We start from the raw sequence: 25197 nt of genomic DNA on the forward strand, positions 1-25197 counted from the left end.
ACAATAACTGCAAGATCCTGAAATATGTTCAAATAAATTTATAGGAGGACATGAACTAGTCTCTCTTCAACCTACAGAAAAAAGCTGTGAAATACCTCTGCCATTTATTGGCAATAGTTGGCAGCAGTGGGCACCCAATGCAATGTTGTCATTATGTAGCAGCTGAAGTGTCACTTAGTAACTGTGTAGTTACAAATAATGCGGACTGTGGGCCTGATTCAGAGCCGGTCGTAAGTGGCCGCTCGTTCACTCAGAGCGATGTTCGCACATCTGTGCATGCGTATGGGTTGTAATGCGCATGCTCCAACCAGTCAGTGCGGTCGGAAATCGTGTGCTCGCAAAATAACGAATGCCTGCTAATTTGAGTGACAGGATGAGGCGTTTGTGGGTGGTAACAGGGGAAGGTGCTTGAAAACGGGGAGTGGAGATCCAAACGCAGGCGTGCCAAACGGTCAAAACAGGCGTTTAATGGGAGTGCATAATTAACAAAGCAGCGTCATCGACCACGTCACTTGGTTGTCTTTTAGCCTGAACTGCTCGCATGATTGCGGTAGGAAAATGCTACCACAAGAATAGCGAGCAGTTCATACGCCTTTCGATGTACTCGATTAATCAAATAAATAGCTGAGATGACGTATGATGCGAGCGGCCAAGGGGCGTCTTTACAAAATAGCGAGCGCATGTTTCGGACGCTCGTTCAGACATAGAGGCATCAACAGACCGCAGAGAGCGAGCGCTCAATATAAATATCCAGCCCCTTTTTCTGAACCAGCGTCCGCAAATAGCGTCCGGCTCTGAATCAGGCCCTGTATCCTAGTAAATTCTTACTACCAGTAGTAGGGGTGGCCACCCTTGTAGAAAACTCTTGCGTCCACTATGGATCTGGACTTCAGAGCTTAGAACTCTGCTGCTATAATGCTGCTGTTGATCTTCGGTCTACCACAGCTGAAGAACGCTGGTGAGTTCTGTGTCGGGTCCTAAGAGCCAGGCTCTGGCAGCTGGTACTCTGCTACTAGTAGACCCACAGATTAAATTGAATGTAAGTGCCCAGAGGATGGCAGCCGACGGGGACTAGTGTGCTCTGCTGGACCGTATGCCGGTGGTGGAGTGCTGGTGGCAGCGCACGCTGGATACAGATAAAGCCACGCTAGTGAGTTGGAGGTCAGACTCATTGTGGGGCAAAGCTCACTGACCAGACTTTCTCAAAGTGGGCGTTTCGTCCAGTCACGTGGACGAAACACCATACTACCTCTCCTTTTAGATTTATAGTATAGAGGTGCATATTTTCCCCTAGCTAAAGGGCCGTTGCAAATACATACTGTTGATGACTAGGGGCCTGATTCAGAGACGGAAGCAAAGTCGATTTTGCATGCAATCGAGCAATTGTTTGCCATCATGCATGCGTATAAGATGCACTGTGAGTGCGCAGCGATTGCTCTGCGATTACGGACACACACAGGAATCCATCGCAGAGTGACTGACAGGTTGTCAGCATTTGGGGGTGGTGATGGGGGTGGTCTGAGAAACACAGATGTGTCTGTCCATTTAAACGCTGTTACATGGACGTGCAGAAATCAGCCACTGCGAGTGCATATGCAGCTCTGCATGTCAGGAGAGCTCCCAAGGTGGCAGATGGTCATACCTGTGCAAGGGCAAGATGGCCACCGATGTGCGTCGATATTACCGATATTTAAGCAGGTATGCATCGTCGCACGCAAGTAAGAAGGCAGCAGTGGGAGACTATATCCTCAGGTGCAGACATTAGCATTTTTTTTGCAGCTACGTTCCATGCGAAATCGCAGCTGCGATCACAGCGTCTAATTCTGAGAAATACGTTGTATATGCAGATTTTCCTAATGAGTCTGCATCTACCCTGCATACGCAGAGTTAAATCACGCAAGATACGCTACGCATATTGGTGTAGTATGCAAGGGTAGCTGGAGCTGCTTTATTTTCTGTATTGTATAGTGTTGCACTACATGTACTAAAAGAAAGGGTGTGGTATGATACAGTATGTCGACATTCACTATGGTCACACTGATATTTTGGCCTAAATCTAACCCTATCCATAACTGCAGCCTAATTCTAACGGTAGCCTAACCCTAATTGCAGAATGTCGACATTTTTAACATATCAACATTGTCAGTATTCACAATGTGGATGTTGAAACCCTGAATGTTGACATTCAGAATATGTAGATATTATGGTGTCGACATTTTGATTTTCGACATTCTGATTGTCTACATCCTGACTGGAACCCACTTTTTCACACAAATTCTCTGAAAGACTCTTGGTAAGCACCTTAGTCATACAAATGTTATTGAACCACAAATAGAATTGTCTATTCTACCAATTTCTATCTATTGTATTTATTTTGTTTATACCTGTATTTGTTTGTTTGTAGGGAGCAGAGAGTAACTGGTCTAGCAGTTTTCGTCCTGACTGGAGCATCTGTGTTTCTATCACCAATTCTTAAGGTATTTCTGTACAGTAGATCGTATCTTGAGGAATAGGGACTCTAGTAGGATCATTGTTTAATATGACCAGAATGAGGTCTGTAGGTTCAGCTCTTAAGCCATGTTGCCTGATCATCCTGGCTCCACTGTGACTTGTCGTAAGATGTCGGCACACGGCACACTTATGAATCGTAGATGTTTTGTGCAATGGTGGAACTTACACTGCCTCAAATTTAGGATGATTAGTTGCTTAAGAAATACATTGGTTTATTGCTTCTAACCCTTAACAACCTTGTATAGCTTACTTAACTAATAAATAACGACACAGACAACAAGAGCTTGGCTAAAAAAGGTCACAGCTTTTATTTATAATGAATTAACCTAACCAGGGTGGCAAAGAGACGCTGCAGACTCAGTTCTAGCTTTTTCTTTGCTCAAATACTCGGGGAACGACTGACACGTCCCCCCTCTAGACGCACTAACGCTGCGAGGGTCCCACTTCCCTCCTGGGCCAATCCGAGGCGCTTCCGTACCAAAAAGCGCCCGGGTCCCCCCGTGCGGAGCAGGACAAATTCGCCAGGTTCATCGAGGGCAAGTGCCCCCACAACGTATCTTACGCCACATAAAGCCACTGAGCTGCAGCGTACTCCCGCCAAAGCCAGACTCCAAAGGAAACTGGCCCGCCACCCAACACGACCTAGCCCAAAACAAGAATTCCTAAATAAGGAAACTGAATCCAAGTCATCAAGATGCCCTCAATCAGGATTGAAAAATACAGAGTTAAATCTCCAACTAAAAGCTATGACTCACAACCAAGCCACCCAGTGACTCCTAATGACAGTCTTCTGACACATTCACCTTCTTCTTCGTCCTGTCTAACGCACTGTGCTTATACACCACTCTCCAAGTCAAACTATGCACCAGCCAGATCATACATCCTCCCATTTGGCTTGAAGCCCACAAAATCTCTTACTACGAACGATCACCTCGCACCTTTCTGCTGACGCACCTTGTTGCTCCTGACAGGCAACACCTCCTAGTCAGACACATCCTATTTAGTCACTGAGGACACAAGAAACCCAAGCACGAAACCCAACACCAAACCGCGCACATCATTCACAACCCAAATTGTCAACTGCTGCAATCCCAGTGGGCCACAAAGACCCGTACCATGAGTATCGTACCAAACCCAAACCATCCCGACACAACTAAGAAAACACATAGCAACTTAATAGCAGGGATGCATAAGAGGGGAAACAAGTAACCAGAGTGATGGGGAAAAACTAAAAAACCTACCCGTGAACCAAATTGGGCCGGATCAAGGCTTCCGGGAGGAAAAATTAAAAAATCCCTTCACCACCCCCCAATTGTTGAATGCTAGTCGTTCAACGATTGGTTGGTAAACAACGTTTCAGGTTGTCGCCAGGTGCGCAACTAGTTTTATTCGCAACTGAATACTTGTCACATAGGCAGCCATTTGTACGCCCTAAACTCTGCAGGAAAATGCCCCCCGCAATCGCTGCGCCGATTCGAAGAAAATGAGTACTAGAAACTGAAGCATAGAAACTGCCCCAATAAAAACTTAGGCCAAAAACCGCAGAAAACTAACATGTAGTATGTAGGATAAGAGTGGCTTGTAAACCACGCTCGTGCTCCCGGTGAACTGTAGAATGCAGGGTAAGATTGGCATGTAAACTTACCTTGTGTTCACTAGCAGGGCACCGCATCTGTAATGAACCGCAAGGTGTACGGGGCAAATAAACCTCTGGATGTTGATAAACGGAAACTATCCACCCCCACCTTTATGGTCTGAACTGCCCAATAAAAACTTGCAAGGCACCACTAATCTCCTGAAAAACAATATTTTAAACCAAATCCCTAATGAAACTAAACACTCCAAAATTGCAGCTGGATAGTTCAAATGTAAAAGCGAGGCCTCACGCCCTCCTTGTAAACTCTCCTTGTGTTCACTAGCAGGGCGCCACATCTGTAAGGCACCGCAAGGCGTACCGGGCAAATAAACCTCTGGATGTTGAGAAATGGAAACTATCCACCCCCACCTTTATGGTCTGAACTGCCCAATGAAAACTTGCAAAGCACCACTAATCCCTGAAAAACAATATCTTTAAACAAAATCCCTGAAGAAACTAAACACTCCAAAATTGCAGCTGGAAAGTTCAAATGTAAAAGCGAGGCCTACCACCCGTCAGAAGCTACCTGCCCCTAACCACAAGCAACGCATCAAAAATGCACATCAAAAAGCCGCCGGGAGACGACGCGAACGGGGAAACCATTCACCCAACATGTAATAACTGACTGGGTATGTACATGAATACATTTAAGCTTACAATAGATGAGATCCCCGCTGGCGCCGCCACCGCAGAGACTTTGAAGCCGCTCCACTATGAATGGCTCCAAACAAAGAAGTAAAGCAAATATTGAAAAACCGTAGATGGCTGAGCCCATAAACTCACCAAAATTGCCAGGTAGACGAATACCTCCTAGGTATCATTGGGACGAGAGACCGAAGCGCAATTTGTATGTAGAAATATAATATTCTGAACTTAACGCACAAAACTAAATGACAAAACAAATGCAAAAGGAACGAGTTTCGGTTGTAGATGGCATGAGCTGCACCCAATTCCGTAGATTAGAAAATAATTAATCCTCAGCGCACTGACCAGCCTTATATGGCCATGAAAATTGGGAACGGCTCCAACAGCAACAATTACTCGAAAAAACCTGTATCGTAATAAACCACGCTGAAAAATTTCCCTCCAATTGAAAGCCCAAAACACCTGGCCCGCCAGCCGCATTGGTAAACTAATTGCAGCAACAACTGCCGCTGAAGTACAAATTAGTTCACCGTTAAATTGAACAAGAAACCATGCCTAACAACGAAATGCTTGCTCAAACTGTGTAAACCTATAAATCAGCCGCATTTAAGCAAACAACTTACCAACCCCGTACATCATTCTTTTTTTTTTTTTTTTTAAATGTTTCCACTGAGTCTCAAAACCTTAAATGCCTAGTGAGATATGTGGTCCATTTCCCATTACGCTACAAAATCTATCAAACAACCATAACCTGCTATCGTGACTATCTCCTTCTCCAACCTACCAACTGGACACAAAAACCTATCAACATATCACGCGCAACTGGAACACCCAAAACACGGAAAAAAGGTGACTGTGCCAAAAGAGGTCCAAACAGACGTCACTCCTTCCCGCCCCCATGAAGAGAAATCCGTACGGACGATGTGCTACACCGACCTGGTCAGTGCCGGCCTGAACATGCGAAAGTAAGAAAATGGATTTCTCGATATAGGTGCCGGAAACCGCACCGCCTGAAGGCAAACATTATTTTGCTAATTCACCTGAACACCACTAAAACCCCACGCATTGAAACAGAATACATGGAGGAGCACAAACAGAGGGAGATATCAGGCCAAGGTGGAAACCGAACCCATAACCTCTTCGCTGGGAGGGAGGAACGCTAACCACCACACCACCTGCGCTGCACAGAGAAAAATAGCCAAACAAAAAGGCGCCTGAGCCCGACTAGCTCCCTTAGAGCTAACCCCTGAGACGGGAGATAAAACCACCTATACACGTAGGCTATCCTTGGACAGGAGCTACCCCCGCAAGTGCGGCATGATGGCAAACGACAGCCCAACCTACAACGCATCGGGGACCATAACTGGCGAAACATATACCTTAATAAACCAGGATTACCCCTGTTTCGAAGATAATGCGGAGGCAGCCCCGTGACCAAGGAGGGTCGACGCTGCTCCGTGACCTATAAACAAATTGAAACACCCTTTGTACCCAACAGGCATAACCACCCTACCGCCATGGTTCCGCCCACATTGGGCATCGAAATCGCCCCAGTCCAAATTTCTGGACTAGACAAACATGTTACTACAACACAAATGTATAATAAATCCAACTGTGATCCGCACTCTGTTCGACAAATAGCCCATGGCACAGATGAGAATGTAACTCCACCCCCAACCCAATTTATTATATTCACAAAAATTGCGACACTCGCCTAAGTCGCCTGATTCCACACTATGACATCCCAAAATTGCACAAGAAAAATCAGCAAATTTACTTCTGCGGATCCTTATTCGCTGAAACGCAAAGAGCACAGCAAAAGCTGAATTCACACAATTAACAGTACCCTTGTTTCCTAACCCCTATAACTGCGTCATAACCCCCTTTCTAACCTCTGCGCAACACTCCTGTCAATCTAACGCGAGGGCGCCAGGCAAACGTTAGATGTAAAACAAAAACTGGAGTCATAACAAAATTTGTGACACAATCATACTCGCCAGCACCAGGTGGACCCAGAACCTCCTCTACCATGCTTCTGCGAGGCGCCATCTTTGATGTTTTAACGCGGCGGAGCCACCAGCTCGACCACCATAACCGTCTCCAAACGCACAGGATCACTAGAGTCTTCTCCCAACACTCTTCCGTAATCCAGGGCCATCTCGACGCGCACTGTAACAGCAGCCGTACAAACTACTGCATTGACTTGAGTGACCACATCTGAGTCCGGCAGACCTGTAACTAAAGGAGAAAGGTGAGCAGAAGAAAAGGGTGCAGGCACAGGGGGGGGGAAACATTAGGTGCAGAAGCAGGGGTTGCAAGTAGAGGGGGTACAGGGGACCAACCGGGGTGGAAGTATGTTGAAACGAAATAGGAAGATGGGGTGCGAAAATGCCGGGCGGCAGACCCGAAATAAGGGGCAGTGTGCCAATGGTGTAAACAAATAAGGCAGGGATGAAGGTGAAAGGAAGGTCAGCCAAAAGAATGGGGGGGAGCGATACAACAGAAGAAAAATATGGGGGGGGGGGGCAGAAACAAAAACACATAAACCTAGGACGGGGGGGGGGGGGGCTGGTGGAAGAGAAAAAGGGGTGTGAGGCAGTGAGGATGACATAAAAAAGACAGGGAGCAGGAGATGGGGGGGGGAAACTGGGGCGGTGGCTAGGGTAGGCGGCACATGTGTAGATGAGCTGACCGCGCACCTGGGGAAACAGCCTGGGCTTACACGCTGGGGCTGGGTCCCCCTACAAATGTGGGACCCAATGCGGCCGCCATGTAAAATGGCCGCTGGGCATGTAGTTAAAGCAGGGCCGCTGGTGAACTGGGGGAGAAAGGAAGGCCCGCCAAGTGCAGGGGACCCGGACAGCGAGGGAGCTGCCGAGTGGGCGGGGCGAAGGGGAGAAAGAATAGCGGCGGAGGCCTGAGGGGGACGAAGCGGGGAGAGCTCCCGCCCGCCGGAGAGGTATGTGACAGGGAGTCTGGAGGGCTGGGCGGAGGAGCGCGCTGGGCATTGGAGGAGGGGGAGGGGACCGCTCTACTGGCCGCCGGGATAGTGCTGGAGGAGCGCCGACAAAATGGCCGCCGGGAGAGAAAATGTCCGCCGAGCCCGCTGCAACGGGCAGGGCCCGGGACCGCCGGCAGACAGAGGGCAAGTGAGGGATCTGAGAGATGCGCAATGGCGCTAACCTCCGGGGGGGGGGTAACAAATGCAGAGTAGGGGGAGCTGCGGAAGCGGGATCTCCCGCTGGCAAAATTGCAGGGTGTCAGCGAGTGAGCTGCTGGGGCTTGCGCAGACAGGCGCCTGGGAAAACCTGGGCAGGAGAGGGGGAGGGGGTGGGGACGTGAAAAAAGAGAAGAAGGTGGGGAACTAAGACAAGGAGGTGTAGATGGGTGGGATGGGACAGCCGGCGTGGACACTGTATAGCTGGCTGAAAGATAGCACAAGTGAGAAAGCAGGGACACGGAGACCAAAGAAAGGCATATAAAACTGTTAATACAAAGAAGGAAAGAATGTATAAAAAGGGCAAAGATACTCAGCCTGATCCTGTTTCAAAGATCCAGGAACCAAGAGGCTGTCCATGCTCACACAGCCCAATATATACTGATCATCTGACCACTCCTTCAAGCCATATCATTGGCTCACCCAACCAGCTGACCAGACAGCCTTATAATCTGCCCAGCAACAAGGCTGTCATCAACAGCCATACAGCAAAAAACATAGTATTCTTAGTTATACTCACGCTTATTCCGCCTTCGTATACTATTCTGCCACTTAGTTAATCCCTTCATCATAGTATTTCCTGTACTACTTGTTTCCTGTCATTTGGCTGCTAAAAAATAGTTTATAGCCATTCTCCATTCTGAATGTATGTAGACAGTGTGCATGTACCTCCATGTCCCCTCTCCCTTCCTCCCCCTTTTTGGTCCAAGGAATTAATTGGGAAATAGAACTTAAAGGGGCTATAGTAAAACCGAAGTTGCTCAAAATATAAGGTACCTAGAATTTAATGAAAAAAGCTACCTGTTATCATTATGTCATATCTATGCTACACCGTGCTTCTCCATGGTGACAAATGTGCCTGTGCTCCTGCAAGAATAAAAGGTTTTGTTTTGTCTTTCCTGTATCCACATTATGTAATATTACAAATTACAATTTATACAGTTGTCATAGCCTGATTCAGAATTGTACGCTAATGCCGTCGCTGCAACGTATATGTATTAAGCTGCTATGCAATAATATGTATATGTCGCAACCACTGGGAGATGTATTGAGAAGCCCACCTGCAGCTTTGCAAATCCAAGCATATGCGTAAAATCTTGCAGCATCTGCATACAAAAGTGCAGCCTCTTTCAATTGTCGCAGTTCTCAGTAAGCCTATGATCCCGCAGAATAGATATGGGAACTGAGACACCAGAGCCATATTTCATAAGTACGGGATTGCAAATGCAGGATATGACACGCCCTCAAAATAATCCCTGTTGAGATAAACCACCAGACTGGGGGGCATATTCAATTGGGAGCGAGGTTTAGTGAGATAAAAAAAACCTTGCACTTAGTTTTGGATTACCGCGGGTATACGTGCTCCTGATACCCATGGAATCCAATTATAAAAAAGTTTAAGGTTTTCAGAGCTGAAAACCCTGCAGCACGTAAAAAAAATTATACTTATTCCCTGGCGGTCTCCGTGGCTCCTGGTGGTCTCCCCTTTATCTTGTCACTGGGATGGGGGCTACAGGGAGTCCCGGGGGCTACTGGGAGGCTCTGAGGAGTGCTGGGAGGCACATGTGCTGCTGGGAGATGTAGTTCTCCCAGTGCCGGCTACAGGGGAGGAATACACATGTCTGTATGTTGGTAAACCATACCATTCTATTATTATAAATAGTTTTACCACAAAGAGTTCCCAGTGTGTGCCTACTGACTGTCTATGAAACAGAAGGATTTCATCTGGTAAATACTAACACCTCTACTAACAGGTTATGGGCCCAGGCACCCCCAGACCCAGTCAAAAGCATGCGGTACCCAGACAAAAATGTACCACAAAACCCAGTTATCACTGTGAGTGACCCAGTATATACCACAGGGGAAATAGAGACATACATATATGGAACAGATGGCAAGTGGCACAGATCTTAGGCTAGCAGTAACCAAGCTGATTAATGTTTTTTACCAACTATGTAAACTTGAAATGAAGATGATCAGCTAATTCATATAAGACATGAGAATACTGCTACGGGTATGTGGGACACACTGCAGAAACTACATGAATGAAAAAATCCGTTTAAACGGCAAATTATTCCTGCTAAGAAAACAGTACCAGATAAGGCTAAAGGTGCATATCCACTGCACGAGAAAAAGAGCTCCCAGTACAAACAGTCAGATGAGCCACCCCCCCCCCCCCCCCCCAAAAAAAACAAAAAAAACAAACAAGCTGAAGATAGTAAGTTTGCGCATGGCCATGAATAAATGACATTCACACAACCATAGGATTAGGGACAGCAAAACCTGTTAAAATTCCCAAGGCACACCATCAGTCCCCACCCCCCCCCAGGAAAAAAACCACATTGCTCCCCAATAGAATAAATAACATTACTCCCACAGAAGAAATAACATTGCTCCCCACAGAGGAATTAACAGTGCTCCCTGCAGAGGAAATAACAGTGCTCCCCGCAGAGGAAATAACAGTGCTCCCCGCAGAGGAAATAACAGTGCTCCCCGCAGAGGAAATAACAGTGCTCCCCGCAGAGGAAATAACATTGCTCCCCACAGAGATAAATAGCATTGCTCCCCACAGAGATAAATAGCATTGCTCCCCACAGAGATAAATAGCATTGCTCCCCACAGAGATAAATAACATTGCTCCCCACAGAGATAAATAGCATTGCTCCCCACAGAGATAAATAGCATTGCTCCCCACTGAGAAAATAACTTTGCTTCCCACAGATATTTACTAACTTTGTTCCCCACAGAAAAAAAGCACATTGGCCCTCATTCAGAGCCGCTCGTTAGCGGCAGTACGCTCGTTCCGAGCGATGTTCGCACATCTGCGCATGCGTACGGTTTTTAGTACGCATGCGCGAACCAGTCAGTGCGGCCGAAAATCGTTTGTACGCTATATAGCGAGTGCCTGCTATTTTGAGTGACAGAATGAGGCGTATGTGGGTGGTAACAGGGGAAGGTGCTTGAAAATGGGGAGTGGAGATCCGAACGCAGGCGTGCTTAAAGGTCAAAACGGGCGTTTTATGGGTGTGTATATTTAAAACAGCAGCGTCAATGACCACGTCACTGGGTTATTTTATAGCCAGAACTGCTCGCAAATTTGTGGTAGCAAACACCAACCACAAGAATAGCGAGCAGTTCATACGCTGGTCGATGTACTCGATTAATCTAATAAATAGCGGACATGACGTATGGTGCGAGCGGCCAGGGGGCGTTTTTAACAAATAAACGAGCGTATGTTTTGCTCGTTCATTCAGACTTAGAGGTGTGAACAGACTGCAATGTGCGTACGGATCATTTGAATAGCCACCCCTTGTTTTTAAACGAACGACCGCAAATAGCGAACGGCTCTGAATGAGGGCCATTGTTCCTTCTATGTTCCCAGCCAGCCAGATCCCCTTCTGTGTCCCGAGACACAAGCCCCCAGTTCTGTATCCCCAGCCAGCCCCCCTTTTGTGTGTCACGCCTGAGGGTTGGTTTGTGTAGGAACAGGCGTGGGAGGCTGAAGGGGAGATAGCGATATGGCAGTGGATGAGGATGAGGCTCGAAGGTGAGTACAGAAATATAATGTCTTTCTTAAACAGTAGGTTAGAATGAGAAATGGAGCTGATAATACTGAATGAATGAGCAGAATCAGATTGGGACCGATGATGCTGGAAGGACAGCTTAATCGGTTTGAGGATATGAATCTGATGGTGAAGAATTGATGAACTTGGTCGATTGAGACCGATGTTGAAGAATTGAAGAACTTAATTGATATGAGTCCAATGTTGATGAGTTGATGAGCTTGATCGGTTGGAACCAATGTTGATGAATTGAGGAACTTAGGGTCTTTTTCAGACCCGGTCGTTAGATGCAAGCGGTCGCTCTGAGGGCGGCCGCTTGCATCTTGAAGTGCGGTCTCCTGGTCGCTAGCTAAGCTGTGGGTTACCACCCACAGTTCAGCGACCGACCAGGGTGATGGTCGCGATGGTCAGGACCATCGCGACCATCGGGGCTTGCGACAAGACCCTAAGGTTGGGTCTCAGCACTCGCAAGCCCCAGGGAGCTTCCTGCTCTGATCGAGCAGGAAGCTCCCCATTGACATCATTGCTGATGTCAGTGGGGCCGCCCCCAAACGGCAAGCGCTCCATCGGGAACGCCTCAGTTTGGCCGGCCACCCCCCTGGCCCACCTTCCAAACGGGGCGAGCTGTCAATCAACATCGACAGCTCGCCCCCTTTGGTGCGAGACCTGGAGCGGCCGTCGCTAGCCGGGTCTCGCGCATGCGCACGTTGGAGCTGGCTCCAACGTGCACATGCCCAGTTTCCAAACATCGACCCGGTTGCGAGCGCTCAGCGCTTGCGATTGGGTCTGAATGAGGCCCTTAATTCATAAGAGTCCGATGTTGGAAGCATTGGATGAGACCGATGGTTGGAGGTATCAGTTGGAACTGATGGTGGCTGTAAGGACAAGTCTCAGTGGTAAAAACCAGACTGGTGTTAAAGATGGTATAAGAGACTTATTACCAGATATATGAACTGGTTATAACCGACTGGGACTGTTCAGATACAGAGTACCTGGGAGCTCAGCACTAAGCTGTAACTTCAGCAATAAGCGATATTGTACTGACAACAGATGCCAGTCTGGAAATGGAATTTATAGGGGAGGATCCCCATGGTTTAGATGCTGCGATCAGCTGGTCTGGAAGCAGCACTCTGAGTGGCGGAAGAGCATTAGGTTACAGTGTTCAACATGGCTGTGCCCATACTGTTGTTTAAGAGGCAACTCTGGCGTGCAGCCTGTGTGCCATCATGCTGGGAAGACATGCTGCTGAAAGCTATCTCCATGCTCAGTAACAGGACACTGAGTGGACAGGGCAGAAGCAGCACAGACAGACCTCAGCACCAGCCGGGAGTGATGTGCAGCATAAGCGGACCTCTGTGCTATCCTGGACAGGCACCTGAGAGGTAAGAGAGTGGTTTTAATAGTCTGGAGAGTGAAAATGTGTCCACATAAAGCCAGCTAGCCCCCCCTTCTGTATCGCCAGCCAGCCAGCTCCCCTTTCTGTGTCCCCAGACAGAGCCAGCCCCCCTGCTGTGTCGCCAGACAGAACGTGTCCCCCCCCCCCCTGCTGTGTCCCCAGACAGTCCCCCTTTTGTCTCCACCCAGCCCTGTCACACCTTCTTGACAGTGCAGTACCTCTCTTCCACTGGAAAAGCGATGTGAGGAGGTCGTAAAAAAAAAAAACCTTTAGTGCACGGCGACCGGGCTGGAAAGTGGGCGAGTAGCAGGCTGGGAAGTGGGCGGGCAGCAGGCTTCCGGGCGGCCCGTGTCCACTTTGTATGGCCGCAGCACTGTAGACTGTATTTGCTCGCCCGCCCCTAGAAATGGCCCTGATCAGTACAGAAAATAGATAACACAGGATAACATACAGTGACACACAAAAAATAGCCATTAAAGTTACAGATACCTAGCTGCATAATAAGGAAATAAGCATGTTTTAAATGTAAGAAAAGTTTACATTTAAAGAAAAACTGCTGAATATGTAAAACGGAACAGCAGAAACAGCCCCGATTCTGGGAACGCCAGCCAACCCCGCACCCGCATCGCCCCTTAAATGCCTCTGCCTGTCAATTAGGCAGAGCTATTTAAGTAGTATTTCAGTGATTACACTGGAGGGACAGGAGGTGGTGCTGTCACAAAGTGTTAGTGTGTTATCACTCTGTATATAGTTATGTACTTGGTTGTTACAGTAATGTTCCAGAAGAAGGAGAAAATTATGAAGTAATGATGTATTATACCTGTTATGTCTGTATGTTGATAAACCAGACCAGTTTATTATTATAAATAGTTTTACCACAAAGAGTTTCCCAGTGTGTGCCTACTGACTGCTCATATAAGAAAAGGATTTGATCTAGTAAATATTAACACCACTGTTAACAATCACAACACGCCTGCGTTCTTTGCCTCCACTTCCCATTACCTCCTCAAATGCTCCGTTTGTCAATCTCACTGCGAATAAATATTCTCTGTGAGCGACTACAGTAATGTACTTTGGCGGATGCACTGTGCAATTTACTGTAGATGCATGCGCATGATTGCCTATTATCGCTCAACTGCGAAAATAAAAGTATAGCATACCTCCCAACATTTTAGTTTCGCAAAGAGGGACAACTCGCGTGCCGTAGGTGCACATGGCCAAAAAATGGGGTGGGGGGCTTCCTTCAAAAGGGGCGGTATATCAGGAAAACGGGGCAGAGCCTCGTGGGACCCTCGATTATGTCACTGTGGGGGCGTGCCCAGCACTCTCAGAGATTTTGGGCAGCCCCAAACATCTCCCTACACTGGTGAATAGATGCCGTGCACATGCGCACGCCATCTCTTCTACCTCTGCTTACCCGCTGTTCCCCCCAACTTCCCCCCCACCGCAGGATACTGCGACCCGCAGGTGGGATAGCGGGACAGTCCCAGAAAAAAAAGGACTGTCCCGTTGAATGCGGGACGAGTTGGGAGTTATGGTATAGCGTACAACTCTGAATCAGATAGATCACGTGAATAGCGCTTGCTTTTGGGCTGCACTGCGCAGTTGGCTTATTTGGGGGTTTATTTGTATATTAGATACATATAACTAATTGCTCTTGTCTAACTGGATGAATGCAAAATAAGATATTAGTTCCTGTATATGTACAGCTTGAAAGAAAAGTCTATATATCAGTCAGGGGAGGAACTACCAGCGGCGCTGCCAGTGCACTGCACCGGGGCCTGCCGCAATATAGGGGTCCAAACTGCCCAACGGCATTTGTAAATTGAAGGCTGCAGTGCAGCTGCTTGCAGGGCAGTATTCAAGGCTGTGACTGACCCAGCCGGCAGCTACACACAGAGCGGACCGGGGAACAGTGCAGTCAGGCTCATCACTGCAGTGCACTACTGGGTAATAAATCCCAGTAGTCTCTGCAGTGGGGTCAGAGGAGCATGTGCTGAACTCTGATTGGAGGAGCCCATCACATGCTCCTCTGACCTGGAGTTTAGCAGCAGCGCAGCCTCATGGGTGTGACTGCTGCTCTGCCGGCTGCCTGAGCATGCTGCTGCTGAGTACACTGTGTGGGCACTACAGTTGGCATAATGTGTGGGGACTACAGTGTGGCATAATGTGTGGGGACTACAGTGTGGCATAATGTGTGGGCACTACAGGTGGCATAATGTGTGGGGACTACAGTGGCATAATGTGGGCACTGCAATGTGACATAATGTGGGGGCACTACAGTGTCGCATAATGTGGGGACACTACAGATGGCATAATGTGGGCACTATAGTGTGGCATAATGTGTGGGGCACCACCGTGTGACAATGTGGCGGGCACAACAGTGTGGTATAATGTGTTGGGCACCCACTGCATCTCAAGATGGGCGGTAGAACTGCGCTCTCGTTGACCAGGGGGTGGTGTGTTGTGGTTTCGGGGTGCTGCACCTTTGTGTGGGAGTACCTTTCCCGCACTGAAAACGTATGGGGGTAGGGGGGTAAGGTGCGCTCTTCCTGCTAGTAATGGTGATGGTGATGACTTGTGTGTGTTTGTTAGTGGTGTTAATTAGAATGTTTCTTCTGGTGGTGGTGATGTTTTGGGAGTGAGGAGGTTGTGATTGGGTATGGAGTGTAGTTTGGAGTAATGTGAAAAGGGGAATGGAATAGGATCAAAATGAGGCCAGCGAGACACAGTAATTTTGGGCAAAATCTTTTATTGAGTAGTCACAATGCTGCTCTGTTAAGATCCCGGGCAGGTGGGTGGGGTTCAGTGATGAGTGGTGATGAGACTGGGGAGGTAGGTGGACCCTTTTAGGGGGCTCCTTCCCGTGCGGTTCAGTGACCTTGCACGTCACCCCTGCTGGACCTATGGTCGACAGTCTAGGAAGTCTCGGGGGGGGGGGAGGGGGGGATTTGCAGAGTGGGTTGGAACACCTGTGCAGCGTCCCGCGTGTTGGTGTGAGTCTTGGCAGTACTTACCTACCGGTAGGTTTTTCGTTATGGTGATGTAGGTCGACGTTGCGGCCGTTGCAGATAGGTTGGAAGCTGCAGGTTTGTTGGTGAGCTGGATCAGCGTGTTGCTGGTGTGCTGCAAGTGCACGGCTGTTCTGATTGGTCTGCGGAGGTCAGCGACCGGAGTATGCAGCTGAAATTGGCTCTTGGTCGTGCCGCTGGTGGTGCGGAGCCAGAGATGTGGATGGGTGAGCTGCTGGGAGGCTGGGTTGCAGCGTGTGTGCTGGGACCACCCCTGGGGGGTGGTCTGCCCGGGATACTGATTCAAAAAGAGCCAGTGAGGAGGGGGGATGTGGAAAGTGTGACCGGGATGGAGCTGGTCACTGGCGATGTTGGCTGGGCGGACTTGCGGCCGGATGTGCGGGATGCTCTTATCACTGACGGTCCCTTGTGGAAATGGGGATCGACGGTGGAGACACCCCTGGCCAGGAGTGAGTTGCTGAGCACGCCTGGGAGCAGGTGGGGAGAGGGGCTGGTCCGGGGTGGAGCCGGTCACTGGAGGTGTGAGCGGTGCGGACCAGCAGGCGGGTGGGCTGAGAGCTTTCTGCACTGGTGGTCCCTGGTGGGGATGGGGATCTTTAGTGGAGGTCAGCCTGGATCGGTGTCGGGTTAGATGTGAGGGTCTCCAACGCGTTTCGGCACAGGTGCCTTCAAGGAGGTGTGAAGAAGGCACTGCAAACTCTCACCCTATAACATAACATTTGGCCCATTATGTACAATTAATTCAAGTTCACATTGGTTTACCACAAGAAAATAATGTATTTTACAGAGATTTAATTAGTGAAAAAGCTGTGGACTGTTGGAGATGTATGAGGGTAAAGTTGCGGAGCCTGAACCAAAGAATTAGAAGGGTGGTTTTACTAATTCAATTCGGAAAAAGTGTAATTTAAGGTACAGATCCAAACCGAGATGGCAATACCATAAAATGACGTTAGCTGGGCAGGGTCTGGAGGTGGCACAGGGAAATAAATGAGCTGAGTGTATGATATGCATAAGTTGCACTTGTTGAGACCTTAAATGACGAGATTACATTTTGGAAGAAAAATAGATAAATGGCAAATTTAGAGGAAGAAATCATTGTCAAATTCTGTCAGCATTTGTTTCTATATTTTTGCACAGAACTTTATAATCACATTTTCATTATTTTTTTTGTTTAGTATATTCCCATGCCTGTGTTATATGGAATTTTTCTTCAAATGGGTGTGGCTGCTTTGGGAAGCATTCAGGTATGTATTAAACGCTCTATATATTCATTATCTGTAGTTTGTATGCAGCTCTTCAGTATTTTTGTAATTTCTCAATGAAACAAGTCAGTGCCAAAAAGCAGGGATGTGTGGGCGAGCGGTGTTGCCCCCTGGGGCGCAGGCCCTGGGGGACAGAACTGTTGCTGCCCTGTGGTGTTTGGCAAACAAGTTGCCTGGAATGGCATCTGCATCATTGGGATATGCTGCTTGGGAAAAAAAACACAGCTATTCCTTGGTCCCAGCATTTTTGGGGGACGGGGATGGCATAGGGTGCATTTTTGTGCTTCTACAGCTCTGCCAAATAGATGTGTAATATAACATGCTAGGAGTTGCAGGTTATTAACAGCTGAGTGATCACAAATTACCTTGGTTTCCTTAGCAGAAGTAATTCAATCCTACCCGTATTACCTAAACTAGATGTCCAAGTTGTCTAATTATCAGGTTATTTCTGCTTTGCTAATTATAGATTTAGATAAGCTCTGAATAATTCCTAAATAGACCATTAGTGTATGAATGAATTTACAGGTATTTTTATATAGCATACACTTATTATGAAGCAATTTACAGATAATACTTCACATCATGCCTTGCCCTATTCTAGCTTACTCACGGGATGAAGTTTACATCCCCAGCGGTCGGGATGCCGGCGCTGGAATCCTGACACCAGTCAGAATCCCAGCGCCAGCATCCTGACGGTAAGTACTGGAGTTTAGCTTGAGGGATAGGGATTAGGGTTAGGCACTAGGGAGAGGGTTAGGGATAGTCACTAGTGAGGGAGGGTTAGGTTTAGGCTGTAGGAGGGAAGGTTTAGGGGTAGGGTTAGGATACCTACCATCAGGTGTCGGTGTCCTGTTGGGATGCCAGCGTCAGAATTCTGACCGCCGGGATCCCGTAACCAAGCCACAAACACCATAGAGTTGATTTTTGCCAGAAGCCAGTTGACCTACCACTATGTTTTGAGACAAAATATTGCTTGTGCTACGAAAACAGGTAATGGGTGTACACCATACTTACCTACTCTCCCAGAAGCTGCGAGAGGCTCCCAGATTTTCGGGTAGCCCCCTGCACCCCCGGAAGACTGTCCAAATCTCCCGCATCCCACACACTTCGTAGTAAAGTGGGCAGGATGGGGAGATAATTGCCAGGAATTGCAGCTCCATATGGAGGGTGCAAGGCTAAATGACAAGAAACTGCGTCATTTAGCCCCGTCCCCCTCCTTGCAGTCCCACGATCCTATGTGTGCATAAATCACATAGGAGCCCGGCCCTGTCATCCAAAGTGGCAAGCTACATCTCCTCTCAGGGAAAATATGGTGTACACAGGCTAACAGTGCCTCAGAACATGTTATATATAAAATTAATTTGTTTGTTTTTTGTCTGTCCGGTTATGGATTCGGACACCCCTGCACCGATTGAGATCCTGGCCAGGTTTTAGGGGGCTAGTATCCCGTTGGACCTCCCATTGGTGTACACTGGGCAGAACTTTGACCCAGGGAGCCTGTTCTGAGCCTTCCACTAGATGGATATGGATGAAAACTTCAAAGAGTGGTAACATTGGATCCCAGGTCACATAATAGGGGGTTGAGTTCTCGGTCGGACCTACCATTGGTGTATGCTGGACAGAACTTTGACCTAGGGAGCCTGTTCTGGGTCTTCCACTGGATGGCTTTGGATGAAAACTTCACATAGGCGTGGCAATTGGTCTGGGATGCCTAATGGAGTGGTTGGGGCCCCGGTCGGACCTCATGGCAGAGTGCGCCGGGCAGAACTGTGACCCAGGCAGCCTGCTCTGGGCCTTCCACAGGATGGATTTGGATGACATCACATATTAAAACTTAATAGCTTGAAGATTTAAACCCGGGCAATGCTGGGTACTTCAGCTAATAAACTGTAAACACAGAATTGCCACATAAAGAAACCAAGCTAGGTTCAGCTCCCAGATAGATAGATACTAGACAGATAGATACATAGATAGACAGATAGATACCAGATAGAGAGATAGTGTCACAGTGCGCCGGACACCGGCTACCACTTACCGGGTCCGGCAGCACTGGAATCTGCAGCGGGCGTGGAGTCCCCGGCACCTGCTGCCATGACGCCCGCTCCAGGCCCCCCGCATGCTAGCTGGGAGTGCACGCAGCCGTGGCTCTCCTAGGAGCGCGTGCACCGTCCTGCAAAAAAATTTAAAGGGACAGGTGACTCCACGTTTGGCGGGAGATTTGAACCTCTCCTATAGGAGGAAGTCTGGTGCCAGAGTATAGGCTCCACACCATACTCCAGCATTCCTAGTACTTACCTGTTATCCTGATCTTGACCTTGGCTTGTTTGTGACTCTGAATTCATCTAACCCCTTGTTCTGCTCCTGATATCTGGTTCTGACCTCGGCTGCTACCTGTGCCCATTAACGTCTGCTCCCTGGTACCGTCTTGTCTGTTTGGTTCTGACCTGGCCTGTGGACTACATTATTCTTCTGCACCTCATCCAGTGTCCATTAGTACCTGTATAGGAGAACCTAACCTGAGGGCTGCGACCTGTGTGTCCATACCTTCTTGCGAGTGTCCCTAGTGAATACCGCCCGCACATTAGACTCCGTGCCTCAGGCATAGGTCTAGCCAATTACCCAAATACGGGCCGCATCCACATTCCGTCTGAGAGTTGTGACAGAATACTCTGATTACCAGTAGCATCCATGTTGTTGGCCAGTCACCACGAGACCTGCTTGAGAACTTACTTGCTAGAGTCGAGAAGCAAGAGCAAGACCAGGCTCAGATTATGCAATGTTTGCAGACTCTGAGCAGCAAGTTGGTGTCGCTGAAGCACCTCCGGTACAACCAGGTACATCTACTACGGCACAAGCCGCAGGGGCTTCCGCACCACTACGGATTCCGAATCTAACAAAGTATGATGACCAGCTTTCGTGGATTCCTGAACCTGTGCTCGATCCAGTTCGAAGTCCAGGCAGCAAGTTTCCCTTCAGACAGGACAAAAGTGGCTTATATAATTTCGCTATTGTCAGGTCAAGCATGGCTTGGGCCTCTCCATTGTGGGAAAGGAATGATCCGCATGTCAACAACAGTGCTGAGTTTTTGAGAGCCTTTTGGAAGGTCTTTGATGAACCTGGGCGAGTATCCTCCGCAGGGTCTGCCATCTTGCAGCTGAAACAGGGAAACCAATCTGCGGGACAGTAAGCCATACAGTTCCAAACCCTTGCTTCAGAATTGGGGTGGAACAATGAAGCCTTGGTTGCCGCATTTACGCAGGGACTGTCGGATCAAATTAAAGATGTCCTTGCATCCAGGGAATTGCCAACTTCCTAGGATGACCTGATCTCCTTGTGTATCCGAGTATACCTTCACCAGAGAGAGAGCACGAGAAAAGGAACAGTCTCGTTGCTTCACTTTTAAGCTGGCCCCACGATTCATGGCACCTACTGAGTCTCCAGAAGAACCCATGTAGATTGGGAAATCTCGCCTTCCAAGAGTTAGGAATTGCTAGCATGCCACTGCAAAAACCCCTTGGAATCATTGGAGTGGATGGAAATAAACTTCCCATGGCTATCATTCACTCACGGACGACAGAAATCGCCATGCAAATAGGGGCTCTTCATCGGGAATCAATAACGTTCTATATCCTCCCGTCAGCCGAGAGTCCTGTTATCCTGGGTCTTCCTTGGCTTCGCAAGCATGTCCCTGTTCTGGAGAGAGCCTCAAATCCTGTCATGGGGTTCTCAATGCCGAGGGTCTTGTTTATTGTCTGTCAAACCACCCCATCGCATCATTCGGACCTCCATTGTCTCTTCGGAAGATCAGCTTCCGGCTCCATACCAGTCCTTCAGAGATGTGTTCAGCAAAAAGACCGCAGATACGCTTCCTGCCCATCGGGAGTGGATTGCGCTATAGATTTATTACCTGGAAAGGTCCCACCTCGTGGAAGAATTTTTCCCCTCTCACTTCCCGAATCCCAGGCAGTTACTGAATCCATTACAGAGAACCTGGAACGTGGATTTATCAGAGAGTCTAAATCACATGCTGGAGCTGGTCTTTTGTTAAAAAGAAGGATGGGGGTTTGAGACCATGCATCGATTACCGGGGCCTGAATGCAATTACCTTCAAGGATCGGTTCCATTTACCTTTGATTTCATAACTCTTTGATCGGATTAAAGGGGCAAAGATTTTCACTAAGCTACATCTTCGCGGGGCTTACAATTTAATCAGAATTCGATCTGGAGACGAGTGGAAAACGGCCTTTAACACTCGAGATGGCCACTACAAATAGTTATGCCTTTTGGATTAAGCAACGCTCCAGCTGTGTTTCAAAAATACATGAATCATATTTTCCGGGATCTGTTGTATAAATATGTAGTGGTGTATCTGGACGATATCCTAATATTTTTTGAAGATATAGCAAGTCATCGCCAACATGTACTGTATGTGAGGTGCTTTCTCGAGCTAATCAGCTTTTCTGCAAACTTGAGAAAAGCTCTTTTGAACAAAATGAACTGGCATTTCTGGGGTACATCATTTCGGGTTCCTGCCTTCTAATGGACCTAGAGAAGCTTGCCGCTATTGTCAACTGGTCCCGTCCCTGTTGGATTGAAAGCAATACAACGCTTCCTGGGTTTTTGCAACTTCTACTTCCAATTCATCAGGAACTACTCTTCCATCGCTGCCCCCATCACTGCTCTTACCAGAAAGGGTCAGGACACTCGTGAGTGGTCAACTGAGGCAGAGGAAGCCTTTGTCCATTGAAAACAGCACTTCCTTTCAGCACCCATCCTGAGACAACCTAATTATGACCAACCATTTTTTCTGGAGGTGGACGCTTCCACAGTTGGGGTTGGGGCAGTCCTGTCACAGAGAGACAAAGGAAATAAGTGGTTCTCCTGTGGGTTCTTCTCCCGAAAGTTATCACCAACAGCATAATTCCTCTCTGATGTAGAGAAGGAACCACTTGCCATCAAACTGGCTCTACAAGAATGGTGATACTTGTTAGAAGGAGTTAAATTCCCCGTAACAGTCTACACCGATCATAAAAATTTGACGTACCTCAGGACAGCTCACTGTTTAAATTATCGTCAGTCCAGATGGTCATTGGGGGTCATTCAGACCCACTCGCGAGCAGCAGTACGCTCGCAAGTGGGTCGATGTTCCCCACTGCGCATGCGCACGACGGAGGGAGCTCCGTCGTGCGCATGCGCGAGACCCGGTGAGCGAAGGACTTTCCTTCGCTCGGAGTGTCTCATCAAAGGGGGCGTGCTGTCGATGGTGACTGACAGCACGCTCCCTTTGGTGGGCGTGCCGGGGGCGTGCCTGCCAGACGGAGGCGTTCCCAAGGGAACGCCTACTGTCTGAAGCCGGCCCCACTGACATCACTAGTGATGTCAGTGGGAATGATTTTGGCTCTGATAGAGCCAAAATCACTCCTGGCCTTGCAGTTGGGAAACCCAACCGCAGGCTTTCACTCGCAGTTTCCTGATGGTCGCGATGGTCAAGACCATCGCGACCATCTTTTTGCACGCTCGTATATGCTGTGGGTGGTGACCCACAGCTATACGAGCGTCCAGGAGGACGCTCCATATTAATGGAGGTGGGCCCTGATTCAGAGCGAGCGCTCTGGTCAGAGCGTCCGGCTCTGAATCAGGGCCATTATTCTTCGATCGATTCATTCTAGTGATTACTTACCAGCCGGGTAATAAGAACATCAAGGCCGATGCCCTATCTCGAGCATTTAGTGCTGCTGAAATGGAAGAAGTAAAGGAGGATAAGGCCATTCTAAACCCTGCCTGTTCCTTAGAAGCCACCAAGAGGGTCAAGATTCCACTGGGGAAAACATTCATAGCCTCAGAACTTTGGGCTAAACTACTTCAGTGGGCGCATTCATCATATTTCAGTGGGCATGCAGGCGTCAAAAAAAACTTGGAACTAATTCTCAGGTGGTACTGGTGGCCGACGATCCGTCAGGATGTAAAGGACTTTGTGGAAGCCTGTCATATTTGTGCTCAGCACAAGATTCCACAGCACTCTCCATCGGGTTCCCTTTTGCCAGTACCAGTGACTGATTGCCCTCACATTGGACTCACATTTCCATGGACTTTGTGACTGATCTGCCTTCATGCCAAGGGTTCAACACAATTCTGGTGGTGGTGGATAGGTTCTCCAAGGTCACTCACGTTATTCCTTTGAGGTCTACCCTCAGCACCAAAGTTGGCAGAGATTTTTGTAAGAGAAATCTTTAGGTTACACGGGTTTCCCAAGGACATTGTTTCCGACAGAGGGGTACAGTTCACCTCTAAGTTCTGGAGAGCATTATGCAGGTGCTTTGGCATCAATCTAAGCTTTTCTTCGGGCCTATCATCCCCAGCGTAATGGCCAGACTGAACGAGTAAACCAAGAATTGGAAAAATTCATTAGGATGTATGTTTCAGCCAATCAAGATGACTGGGTCTCTCTGCTACCTTGGGCTGAATTTGCCCACAATAACCTGTACCATGAGGCATCGGGACATTCTCCATTCTTTGTTCAGTATGGTCTGCATCCAGTGTTACCCGAGTTACCAGGCCTTCAGCCAGTATCACTCCCAGCCGTACGTGGTACAGGGAATCGATTTTTTAGGGTCTGAAAGATGGTAAAGAGGAATTTGTGTAGTACTTCTTCAAGGTACAAGCTGTTTGCAGATAGATGAAGGAGGAGGGGTCCACTGCTAGCTCCTGGTGATGAAGTCTGGCTGTCAACCAAACATCTGAGATTAAGGCTCCCGACAATTAAATTCGCTCCCAGATTCATTGGTCCTTTTCAGATCTTACAGGTGATCAAACCAGTGGCATATCATTTGAAACTTCCAAATACTCTAAGAATACCCAATGTGTTCACGTTTCTCTTCTCAAGCCCTTGGTGCTCAATCATTTCTCAACTCATTGCAGCCCTCCTCCTGCGATTCCGGTAGACCATCAAGAGGAATATGAAGTGAAACAGATTCTGGACCCTAGGGTTTCTAGAGGAGCTGTTCAGTTTCTAGTAGATTGGAGGGGCTATGGTCCTGAGGAACATTGCTGGGTCAAGGCTTCTGACATTCATGCGCCTCTGCTTCTTCAGAAGTTCCACCGGAAGTTTCCCAACAAACCATTTGTGGGATGTTCAATACCCACCCCTAGAAGGGGGGTAATGTTACAGTGTGCCGGACCCCGGCTACCACCTACCGGGGTCCGGCAGCACTGGAATCTGCGGCTGGCAGGGAGTCCCCGGTGCCTGCTGCCATGATGCCACTCCGGATCCCCTGCATCCCGGCTGGAAATGCAGACTGTCGCGGATCTCCTTGGAGCGTGCGTGCCGTCCTGCAAAAAAATTTAAAAGGACAGGCGTGCCAACCGTGAAGTCACGTTTGGCGCGAGATGTGAACCTCTCCTATAGGAGGAAGTCTGGCACCAGACAGGTGCCAGTGTATAGGCTCCATACCATACTACAGCGTTCCTAGTACTTACCTGTTATCCTGATCTTGACCTTGGCTTGTTTGTGACTCTGAATTCGTCTGACCCCTTGTACTGCTCCTGATATCTGGTTCTGACCTCTGCTGCTCCCTGTGACCCATTTACGTCTAGCCAATTCCCTAAATACGGGCACATCCACAATCCGTCCGAGAGTTGTGACAGACAGTTAGATACCAGATAGATAGACAGACAGATACTAGATAGATAGATAGACATCAGATAGACGGATAGATACCAGATAGATAGACAGATAGTTCATAGTGCAGTGGGTGACAGGGAGAGGTAGAGGGTGTCAGGAAGAGGTAAGAGGTAGACAAAGAGAGGCAAGAGGGTGACAAGGAGAGAGTGACAGGCATTGGGTGGCAGGGAGAAGCAGTGGGTGACGGAGGGGTGACAGGGAGAGTGATAGGCAGTGGGTGACCAGGATAAGGGAGAGGCAGTGGGTGACAGAGG

The 25197-nt window shown here is 48.4% G+C and overlaps 1 protein-coding gene across 1 annotated transcript in view; it reads left to right on the forward strand.

Moving 5' to 3' along the window:
* The window catches only part of LOC148539613 (electrogenic sodium bicarbonate cotransporter 1-like), a 325398-nt gene that overhangs the window by 255081 nt on the left and 45120 nt on the right, over window positions 1-25197 (forward strand). The window contains exons 17-18 of the mRNA XM_088451237.1: window positions 2405-2477; window positions 17176-17244. Of these exons, the coding sequence (XP_088307363.1) occupies window positions 2405-2477; window positions 17176-17244 (142 nt within the window). The remainder of the gene's footprint in view (window positions 1-2404; window positions 2478-17175; window positions 17245-25197) is intronic.

Source organism: Taudactylus pleione, unplaced genomic scaffold (assembly GCF_031769625.1).
Source record: "Taudactylus pleione unplaced genomic scaffold, aTauple2 ptg000025l, whole genome shotgun sequence".
In the NCBI taxonomy this organism is placed as follows: domain Eukaryota; kingdom Metazoa; phylum Chordata; class Amphibia; order Anura; family Myobatrachidae; genus Taudactylus; species Taudactylus pleione.